The sequence below is a fragment of the Pieris rapae genome, chromosome 2 (assembly GCF_905147795.1).
Source record: "Pieris rapae chromosome 2, ilPieRapa1.1, whole genome shotgun sequence".
Taxonomy (NCBI): Eukaryota; Metazoa; Arthropoda; class Insecta; order Lepidoptera; family Pieridae; genus Pieris; species Pieris rapae.
In genome coordinates, this window is record NC_059510.1 from 4,017,640 (window position 1) to 4,029,532 (window position 11,893).

The window sequence follows — 11,893 nt, forward strand, 5'->3', positions numbered from 1 at the left end:
CAATGTATGCACAATTAGACACCGCCCCCACTGGTTACGCGCAAACTTGTTTTATTATACTCTCGAAGAGCAACTGTTCCGACATTAAAGTATTGTCACAATAAACACATTTATTTATAATATAAACAATAACTAATTCTAGAAAGCTTGTATCATAGACATAGAAGCCAATAGCAGTCAGATAAATGCGTTCCTAAAAACATTCTAAACGTCACCGGGACTGACAGCTGTCAATTGCATACAGAATCCAGGTTTTGATTGGAAAGCGGCTTGAGCTTACTGACAATAAAGTAGCACACTGCTCTTGTCTAGCTTTTGATTATTCTCTATGTCTATGCTTTTAACATACAAAGAGATTTACATGAGTTTATGAAACTGATATTGTCAATGTCATTTGCATTTCGGTTTTAAAATATATAATTTAAATTATCAGTGCCCATCTACTATGTATACATTATTTAGCACCTAATTACACAGTAAAGCGACCTAGAAACAGATTTCTACTGATTTTGCTATATAGTTAAAGGTTCAATTAGTCAATATTAATAAAAAGTCAATAAATAAATAAATAAATAAATATCATACAGGAAAGCAATTTTAAGTATTTCTCTGTTTTATTTGTCTATGGCTTACCAGATGAATTAAATGGAAAAACGATAAAACACAGGAAGGAATAAGTAACTTATCACCTATAAATTTTTAAATATCGAAGCAAAATAGACGATTACGTTAATTTGAAACACATAATACGACTATATAAATTATAAGCCATTTAATACTAATTTTGCCGTAGACAACAAATTTGAATTTCGAATAAACTATCGATAACGTTTACTAAAATCTCTAAATTAATTTCTTTTATAAAACAATAGAAATGGTGACGTATAAAAATATACACTTTTAAATAATTTAAAATAATCTTGCACTATAGCTTGTTTAATATAATTATATATCATGTACGTAAAAAATGACTATAACGCGTAATTTTAATTCTACTTACACGTCAACATATAAAATGCTTTAAATAGGTCTTATCCATTGTACTAACAGCAAAACACATTGATACTAATTATACATGATTAATCATGATAATGCTTAAGCATTACCTTTATTCATAGTTGTACAACTAAAGCTTTAGATAACATGAAGTTACATTAATTGTCTAAAAACGAATAAAATAAAGGAAAATAAAACAAAAATAATAGGATACCTATTTTAATACGGCTACCACCTATTACTTACAAACGTTAGAAGTTAAAATATAGCTATGATTTACAAGATCATTATATTAAACTAATTAAAGCTATCCCAGACAATTCATTTTTGTGTGCCCAACAAAGCATTTGTGCCGAACTGTTGCATTTCAAAGAATTTTTATATAGATTATAATATTCCAAATATCTACGTTTATAGAAACCGTTTGGTGCTTGTGAGTTATTTGGTAATCTATTACGTCATTATTAAAATTTATTGCGAAAGTATAAATAATGTTAAATCGTTATGTAATCTATATTTCAATTAAACATCTAATAGCTAGCAGATGTTTTATCATTATCGTGAAACTCTGAAAGTCAGTATGCAAAGTAAAACATTACTACGTTTATATTGTTTGATCTTTTAGAAGTAAAACTAAAATATACTTAATTAAATATACTTAATATATAAAAAAACACATAATCAGAAAAAATCTGATAATGTGTTTTTTATATAATAGGGGGCAAACAAGCCATTACGCTCAAAAAGTCATCGCAGCCCATAGCCCATTTTTAATGGGTGCGATGCCGGCCTTTAAGGGAGGATTACGCTCGAATTTTGAATTGTCGGAGGTCGTATCTCTCAGGGAAGACTTCCGTCGGTCGATGCCACAGTTCGCTAGTTCGCAAAAGAAAATGCCTTGTGAATCTGACTGTGGGATTGTTATGAAAGTTAACTAATTAAGAGTGTATTAAATAAGTTGAATATGGTCCTCTAATTACTATTTATTGTTCAAACAATAAAATTTACTTATATAGTGGTTCGTGATTATATAATTCTGAAGAGGATATATTTCTAATAGTATATTTATCGTACAAGGTTTGAAAGTAGTTTTTCAGCATACGACATGAAATAGATAATACTTGTCAAGAATTTTTTTTTTTCATTTTCAATCTGTTTTCAGCTTAAATTCATCGTAAATATATTTAGAATGGGTTTAATACTATGTACTTTTATAACTCCTAATCTGGAAGGTGTAAGTAACTTTTTATGTCACAGGATAACAAAATCGGTAAATATTACATTATTCCCAGCTTTTTCAAGGATAGTAATTGACGTACATATAGGTATACATATATCTATCGCTAAAGATATAAATATTTTGTTCAATTTTACTACATTCATAAGATGATTTCCCACTTAAAGCATTATTTTTACACGATAAGTTTGTATCCTACAAAAAAATAAGAATTTCTAAATACACAAATGCCAAATTAATTTGGTTTCTCAATATACTTTACTAAACGATAGAAAAAGTATATATCTTTAATGAAATCTTCTGAAAATATAGTTAAAAGATAAAATTGGTACCAAATCGTAAAATACTAAAGGTTAAAACATGCTGTTAAAAAGTTGTTCTGATTATCTTAACTAAATTAAGTGATGTGATCTTCATATGATATTTAACATATTTTTTAACCTTAAGATAACGATTAACGATTGTGTGTATGTTGATAATATTGTATACCATAAATCAGCTTTTCATAATAGAGATAGAACTACATTATATTTCAGCATTCTTGCAAGAAAGTGCAATATTCTATAAAAAGTTCATTATGAGTCTACTTAGCATAGCTCTTAGCACTTTGTGTTGATATGTATAGACAGTGTATGATCGAAAGCGATCTAATTAGAAGATATATTTACAAAATACTATTAATTTGTCAAGTCATAAGATTTTGGGATTCATAAGACTTTTAAATTGTAGCATCCTAAATAGATGTATATTAGTAAAAATTTTACTCACTTTTTAAATTCTATATTAATAGTTTTTTAATACAAATTTCTAAAATTCCTCTACAATTACGATATGTATCAATTGCTATTAAAGCCGAGGCACACATTGATATGTATAGTGATAGTTGAAGTGTAAGCACAGCAATGCTTTAACAAAAGCCCACACATTTTCTAAAACTTCTCCACATTATTTCGTCGAATCGAATTTAATAATTCATACTTAAATCTATATACATGTCAGCGGAATGTATTATGAAATATATTTAAAAAATATTTTTTACGTGTTCTATGGACGATGGTTTCTTTCAACTTAAGTTTATTGAATGTGAGTTTTAAGTTATTAACATCGCCCTTATAGTATACTTTTAATTTATACTACAATACTAATTAGAAAACAACCATCCACCAATAAACAGCCAACTATTTAACATCGGTTACCATAGTAACGCGATTTATTAAATTAATGTGATACAGATTTTTTTATTTCACTCTGCGGAACGATACAAATCGATTGGTATCAAATCCACGCAGCGCTCAATAATGAGTATTCCTATTTACTGTTATTTTAATACAATGATTTAAAACCGGTACAGGAATGATTTTTTTGCTATCATAGTGTCATGACGTTAATTCAAAACAGTCATTTGTTTAATGTGTCATATATCTTATCTAGTTAGTTGGATCTATTCAAGCAAGCTCCCTCGCTACGTGTAATTTTCTACTGGTGACTAAGGAAATTTAGAGGGCCGCGGTAGTAGCAAGGGTTGTGAGTAGCACTATTGGTAAAGTAGTGCCGGCGACGCTACTGTACGGCCCTGTTACAGCTCCATCACATGGTACGTGCTCCAACTCTGAAATTATACAAAAACATCTCGTCAATATTGAATAAATTAAAATAGGTATTGTCAATGTTTACAACCAATTTATTAGTTCATAGAAAATACGCTATGCTTGGTAGTACCATATGTATATAATAAAATACAAATTAAAAAATAGAAAAAAGCAGGCCAGGTTAGGTTACAAGGTTGAGGTCTGAGTCTGAGATTCAGCCTGAAGGGTCTTAAAAGAAAATTCTGGAAAACGGAACCGAATTAAAATATTCTTACTACTTATGTTACAATAGTTACATTAATAATAAGTTTAAGTTAGGTAGCCACCGGTAAATCTTATGATTTATATATGTAAATATATAATTCCAAAGGTCACCGCTAACGATGTGACGAGATTGTATTCAAAATTTTACAAAGGCAAGAGTGCATCGCTGAAACGTGACATGGAATTATGCTTAATTAGTGCAGTCTCTTAAAAAAATTAAGTTTTAAGTAATACCATGACCGTGGGAAATAAAATGTATATCGAAGTAGTCGCAAGCTCTAAGGTTCTATTTTTAATTTTACCGAAATAACCATGTTTTAAAGACACCCAATTACAAACCGTTAGACTGAAATGAGCCTTGAGCAATTGGCATTATAGGGAAATAACCTAAACTCGTATTCAAAGACACGTCTCATGCCATCTTGTCAAAATATCAAATTTCGTAAATAAAAAGCATTATTTACGTTACAAATAGGCGCCTGGCACGCATTACAGTGTCGTAAATATCATATATACATATAGTATATAAAATTTATACAAAACTAGCTGCCTCGGTGAATTTTGTTTCTCCTTCATGTGAATATAATATACCTAGCCTACCTTAGTACATGGAAAATTTTGCTTTGCTACCCCAGAGACTGTTCGGTTTTCCGAAAAGAAAACTTTTAGGTTTTTCTGTGAATTTTTCTCTATAGTCTCTCTTCGAGTCATATGTTTTTAATTATCAATTAAAAAAATGACGGTTGATCGTAGAGTAGTGAAAATTAAGGCTTGTATTTTTGTATGATGTATGAAAAAAAAAAAGTCTACAAAATGAAATAAAAATTTTTAGCGGTGGACCCTTAACATTTGAAAAATAGATGTTCTCCGATCCACCGACCAAACGAATATTTCAGGAAATTTCACGAAAATCGGTCAAGCCACTGCGGAGGAGTTTAACTACAAACTCCGTGACACGAGAATTTTACATATTAGATAATAGTTTGACGTTTTACAAGAAGTTCTTAAATGTTTGGTGCAGTCCTAGTACGACCACATTTTATTGTAATGCTGATTACAATGACGACGTTACGTACACATTGAGCGTACTAGTCCTTAATAGGCAACGCCATTTTCGTATAAAAAAGTATTTACCATCAAGTTTTAGCAGGAAGTCATTCCAGAATGCACAAGCCGACGCGCGTGGTCCCCGCGGGGCGGCAGGTCCGCTGGGGCCGTCAGCCGTATATGTGTAGTAATGAGGCGATGACCGGGAGTATAGTGGCCACTTCTCATCCGGTTTGTGAGGCTTGCTGTAACACGTTTTGCATAGTATAGTAAGAATATTATTTGTGGAATGCACGTGCAAAATATGGAATAATGGCTTTTAAATATAACTCTTTCAATAGATGCAAAGTCCCGTTTCTATCCATTATTTTTTAATTAAAAGTTATACCTACGTAAATACTGTTGTGTGACGTTTAATAATAATAACTAAGTAAGTAAAGTTAGTATAAATAACCAATATTCTCACGGATGCATATAAAATGAAAATGGGGTTATTTTGTTGCATTTATTTTGTTACAATCCTGTTGTAATGTATAAAAGATATTTTCTAAAAAGTATTTAAAATTTCAAATTAATGATTAAAAATATTAATAATTTGTAAATATTGTGAGGATGAAGGTTACTTCATACACACTGTTTACGAATATAGAAAATTCTTATAACAGCTTACCCAGTAAGCGCAAATCTTGTAAAGGACTGCATTATGTGAGCAGCGAGGTCTCGTTCCCTAGTATGGTACTGCAAGGACATGTTCAGGGGATGGCCAAACACATACTCCATTTCATCTCCATGCATCACTCCCATCCATTCACCCCAAAGGCTGGTGCTGGTACGCTGGAAATTTTATAAAAGGTAAAGAGGACAAATGTATAGTGAAAACACCAGTTTCCTAAGATATTAGTTTTAAAATATACAGTGATTTTTGTAAAGTTAGCTTATTTTAGGAATTTTGTTAATCAAATCAAATCAAAAATAATTTATTCATGTAGGTAATATAATGTATACTTATGAACATCAAAAAACGTAAAAAAGGTTTATAAATGGATTTTCACTAGAAATCATCCTTTTCTCTTTTAAAAAGTAAGGACCCGAAGTGAAATAATAAAAACACAACTTTTATAGCACAAATATTTATCAGATTTCCCAGAAAATCTACTGAAAATCAGTCGTAACAAAGCAATCTTGAACCAAAGAAAATTGTTACCCTAAATTGTTTTTAATGGTGTTGTCGGAAATTAAATGCGAAACAGTTTATGGTTTGCCCAAACTGTTGGAGTTGAAATTAAAAGCTTTGGTTAGCGGATTGTGTTTAAATATGCATGTGATACACGGGTGTAAGTACATTTGATATAATAACGGAAAGGTCAGAGCATAATACGTATCTGTCAGAGACAGACGCCTACATAATCTCGCCATATATTTCACATACATAAGAAATTGTATGAAATCACTGATCGTATATTATGTATTTACAATATTATGCATATTGTAAATACGTTTTGAAATTATTGAATATGATTGAATGTTGACAATGACACGAAGTGATAACAACCGATGTAATCGTTATATTATAAAATTTATGAATAAGACATTTAATTGAATTGAATTGAAACTTCTTCTCAATTCAATTTCTCCTATTGTTACTGTAGCGAGGCAAATGGTTAGGAAGTTATGATGTATGTATGTAGTTTAAATAGACACATTTGAAAAATCAATTAGTGCATATAGGGTTTGAACTACCTTCACCAAGGCTTCTACAGGTAGTTGAATTTCTTAGAGTAGCTTGTTACTAGTAATAATCTTTCTTAATAGTACCGTTTCTTTACAAAACATAATTTATTATAATATTATAGCGTATGTATCGAGTAAATAATATTGCAAGCTTTAACAGACATGGATCCGTAGAGATGTTACATAATCACTTATCGGCAAAGACGACGCATCAAAAGGAATTTTCAATATGAAATTTTTGTCTACTGTAGTTATTTTTACAAGCAACATCGTTATGTATTCAATCTTTGAGATCTTATCAAAACGGAGACGGAATATGGAGCAGTTCCCTAGAGATATAGCCGTATAAAAGTAAAAGGCTTTTTAACCTTCAGCTTTATCCGTTATTTTTACTTCATTTACGGTTACAGTCTTATATATTAATAATATAATTTAAGTTATAGTACATAGAACGTATGATGATAGTATTTTCCACATTCTGCAGTTCTTTTTAATTAAAATTTTAATTTTTGATAATTTAAACGTTTGTCCGTCGATTTTTTTTACTAAAAAGAACGAACGGAAATACATAAACATAATTTAGAAATAATTTATGAAATTAAATTTTTTATCGTGTTTTGAATATAGTTGTTAGTGTAAGACTTTTTGGGTTTAATGTAACTGTGTTAAAGTGAACACAAACAAATATTCTCCACCAACGACTATTAAAAAATCAGTTTGTTAAAGAGCGTTCCATGACCCAAATGATATTTTGTCTCACTTAACTACAACAAAATTAGCGAAATGGAAGTAGAATGGCTTTTGGTCATGTCTCGAAATAGCTTTGTTAATCTGGTGACCTTTGCCCCACTGGATCTTTCGGGCTAATTCGATAATATTTCATCTTTCTCGATATGAATTCTCCATTCTTTGAGATAAAGGAAAATCACTAATGCGAAATTGAGTTTGTATATTCGGTTTTATGAACCGTTGAATCCATTATGATTTATTTTGATAAACCTAATGACGGTTGTAAGATTTTCCGGTGAAAAACTTGTAATGCACATTGAAAAGTATAAGGTAAATATATAAAGCAACAAGATTAAATACGATGCTTAGTATAGCTTCCAATAGCATGATAACCGTGGAACCTCTATAACTAACAAATCAAGGGGGACGTCAAAAATTTGAATTGTAGAGGTTTCGACTTATGGAGTTCAAATGAAATCAAAATAAACAACACGTCAACATTAACGCGAGTCATTATTTTCATAAATGTTAATACTATTTATTGTATACTTCTATCGGTAAAATTGTTTTCCACAATAGTAGCTTGGATTATCGGAAAATACTTAAAGTTGTCTGTTCTTAAGTTATTTTTCATTAGATATATAGACGTAATAAGTTTCAAATTGTTGTAAAATAAACCATTGCTTTCTTCGATATTAAATTGTATTTTACCCTACAGTATGTAACAAAACGGTTCATAATGGTTATTTTAATTTTGGATGCCGCGCTTCTGTACTGACTTGCTTTGATTTTGACCAGACCATTGCCTAAGATTCTTCAGCACGTGTGTAAAGCAACTCAGAGAAGGCGTAACAGCGCACAATACGAGCTCCAAGTTGTAAATTTAGCCGCCTGTCACAAGTATTTATTTAGTAAGAAAAGGCGTGCCATGCTTCTTTAATTCTACAACAGATCTCGATCCTGTGGTTACGATTTTCATCATTTACTGTACTAGATATCATATTTTCGAGATTCGTTCTAAGGTCTGATTGTAAAAGTACGTGGCGTAGCTCCGGTATGTTTTGGACTATTTCGCGTTGATGCTAACGCTAACTAGCCGGGATACTACAAATTAAGAACTTACGTCGACGTTACTGTATATAAATGTCAGAGCAATGCGCTTGTGTCAGCTTCAATGTCATTGTGTCACAGAGCTCATAAATTAACAATGTCGAAGTCTATCAGTTTATAACTGTTAATACTTGTGATGTATTCAATGTGGGATCTTTTCTAGATAAACGAATTAATGACTATTCATAGTAATAGTAATTTTATAGCCATTATTATTATTAATGTCGGATGTCGTTAGTGTCAGCCGAATTTAACAACATAGCCACATTAGTTTAACGCCGTTAATACTAGTGGTAGTATTTGATTTGTCAATGTTTTAAGATCTATAAATTAACACCTATTCAATGGTTGATAATAATAGCGATTCCATACTCATTATTGTTATTAAAAGTGATTTATGATACTTTAAAACCTTTCAAATTTAAAATCAATAAATATCAAAGTAATCTTGATAGTCGTTCCTTTAACTGCCGTTTGACTCTGTAGTCGATTTGGGTTCCACCGCGTAACGATTTTACGAAATGTCACGACACTTTTTATCACAAATTCGGGTTGCTTTAAATACAGGTACTGGGTGTTGCGATCTACGTTCGCCAAAATAGCCCGAGCTGAGCTTTAAAGCTCCTTAAGGCCAACAGCAGTATTCCTTGCCAAGTTCTCCTTTCCCGTCCACTTTCTCTGTCTTACCTTAGTTTCCCGTGGATTGTCAGCAATACTCAGTCGACATGTAAATCAGAATCAAAACTGAGCGCCTAACTTTCATTTGTTTGGACCAAGCAAAACTGCGTTCGGAGATGTAGCAAGCACTAAATATGTAGTATCGCAATATTGGGGCTAAAGAACTGTGTAAAACTGCAATTCTTCTTTCGCAATTGCAAGCAATAGAACATTTCTGTATGTGCAAAAAGTTTGTATGTGACCCTAATGAAGTCCTAAATTAAGTTTAATTTAAGTTAACTCAATATTATTAGACTGCAAGGTGGTTCGAAGTTCGTTTTCAAATTCTAGCGAGGATTTTTATCGATTAAAGACCATAATAAATCACTAACAGAACAAGCCCTACTAGCTTTTAGATTTATCGCTCCACATTTATCTTATTTTGTTCCTATTACTCGTAATGGCTGCGCTTTTTCGTTCGCATAATGTTTCAGACCTGCCAAAAATGCCAAAATATGTTCTTAATGTCATTATTTTTAGTGATTCGTATCGATAAATACGTTTACTGTTTGTGGGCTTTTACCGAAATTAGACTAGCGTTAAGATGTTTAAGTAAATTTAAATTAAAACGTAAATTATTAATTTATTATGCAAATAGCATCAAAATGAATGCTTGACACATATCAAAGTTCATTTCGATTCGATTTCTGCGTTCTGCGTATTATTGACTGATCGTTGATATCCCTATTGAGAGTTAAAGAGTACGGGCACTGTTGTTATTATAAAAGCCATGCAAAAAAAAACCTTTAAAGAGAGATTTAATATATAAAGATTAACATCAAATTTCACGTACAGATTTTTTGCTTTATATGATTAAGTCGATAAAGAAGCACTTTGCAATCGAAAACACATTCCACTTAATATACTAAAGCCGACGAAGTGGCTCTTAAATATTTAATAACCTCTTGGCGGTGACCCAACGTGCTATATGAATATTAGGGCAATACACAACAAAATTGATTTTGTACTCAGCGATACCGCTTCATGAATGTAAAATGAGTTCGGAAGTATCCAGATCCTGACCATAGCATTGTTTAAATTTCAGAACGAGATTTTCTGAAGAGAAGCGAACAAAGTGTATTCTAATCTCGAAGAATAGCATTGAATTGAATAACAATGAAGTCAAGTCAAACGAACTCTCTTAAAGAAGTCTCTGTCCGACTAATAGGTAGAAAATATAGATCTGATCCCAGTTCTTAATTTGAAGTTATATTGATCTGACGTTAGTAACGGTTGGTATGAAAGTAAATTAATAAAAGAATCGACAATCGTCGCTTAACTTCATTGCTGTCAAGTTTTACGTTGTGTGAGGCAAGACTTAATCCTCCTTACTCGTTACTGTACGATCTTTTTTTTTATATGAGGGTATTAAGTAAAATTTAACTAACGCCTATAAACCTATGGCTTTTTGTTACAATACTTATTATTATTATATGATTATACTATCTCTTATTTGATTCGAAACCTAAATATAAATATACATCTTAACGCCAGAAACGAAGCTAAAAATACACATGGGATGGTATCAATTTTCCATTCCTAACTACCGAATAAAAACGTCTATATGTCCTCTTTGCAATAATAATATTTTCGACACTAACGTTTTATGGTTGTAAATCGAAATGAGACCAAAATATATTAAAAAAAAGCCATCAAAGGAATTCTTTGAGCAGCCGGCGATTCCAGTAAAGAGCAAACGGCGGGTGCTTATAAGCGCCCTCCCATTTGGTTCGTTACCCAAATTAACGTGTTAGTACCGGTTTGTCGTTTCAAGACCGTCTTCGTAGAAAAACCTTTGAGATATTTATAGACGAGGCTATAGGAAAAAGATTGAATATTGTTACCTTCTCTCGAGTTGATATAATCATTATGAAAAACAAATACTCAAATTTGCTGGATTGCTTTTAAATAGATTTAAGATAAATTCGGGATATCAACTACCTACTCGTATATTGCATGTTTGTTTATATTATTACGTAAGCATACATATCCTATTTAACTTTGAGGTCAGACACCTTGCCTGTTCTTGTCTCAGAAACAATCAAATTGACTAATTTCAAAAAGCATGTTATCTTTTTTTTTATTGAAAAAAAGAGGAATTTAACTTTTTTTTTATTAAAAAAAAACGTTTTATCATTATATAATATTATTTATTTTGTTTATTTATTTGAAAATTACAAATTTTAGTAATTATCTGTTAATAGTAAAACCTACGTTTAGAAATAAAAACAATCATAAGTTTAGTAATAACCAGTAGCGCTACAACTAACGAGGTAGGAAATAGGTCATGAGATCAGCCATCTGACAAACTTGTAGATTTTTGGGTCTAAGTCCGTTTGCTCAATGTTTTACTTCACCGTACAAGCGAATGTTAAATGCGCACAGAGAAAAAATGTCCATTAGTGTACTGGGTTTCAACGTTACGATACTTATTTATATATAAAAGTAAATTGTCGACCAATTTCACAAATAC

General features: G+C 31.2%; 1 protein-coding gene across 1 annotated transcript in view; it reads right to left on the reverse strand.

The window, feature by feature from the left end:
- Positions 1-1,199: 1,199 nt before the first annotated feature.
- The window catches only part of LOC110996479 (acetylcholinesterase), a 35,395-nt gene continuing 24,701 nt past the window's right edge, over positions 1,200-11,893 (reverse strand). Inside the window, exons 5-7 of the mRNA XM_022264155.2 lie at positions 5,804-5,967; positions 5,221-5,378; positions 1,200-3,842 (exon numbers count right to left, since the gene is read on the reverse strand). Of these exons, the coding sequence (XP_022119847.1) occupies positions 3,730-3,842; positions 5,221-5,378; positions 5,804-5,967 (435 nt within the window). The 3' untranslated portion in view covers positions 1,200-3,729. The remainder of the gene's footprint in view (positions 3,843-5,220; positions 5,379-5,803; positions 5,968-11,893) is intronic.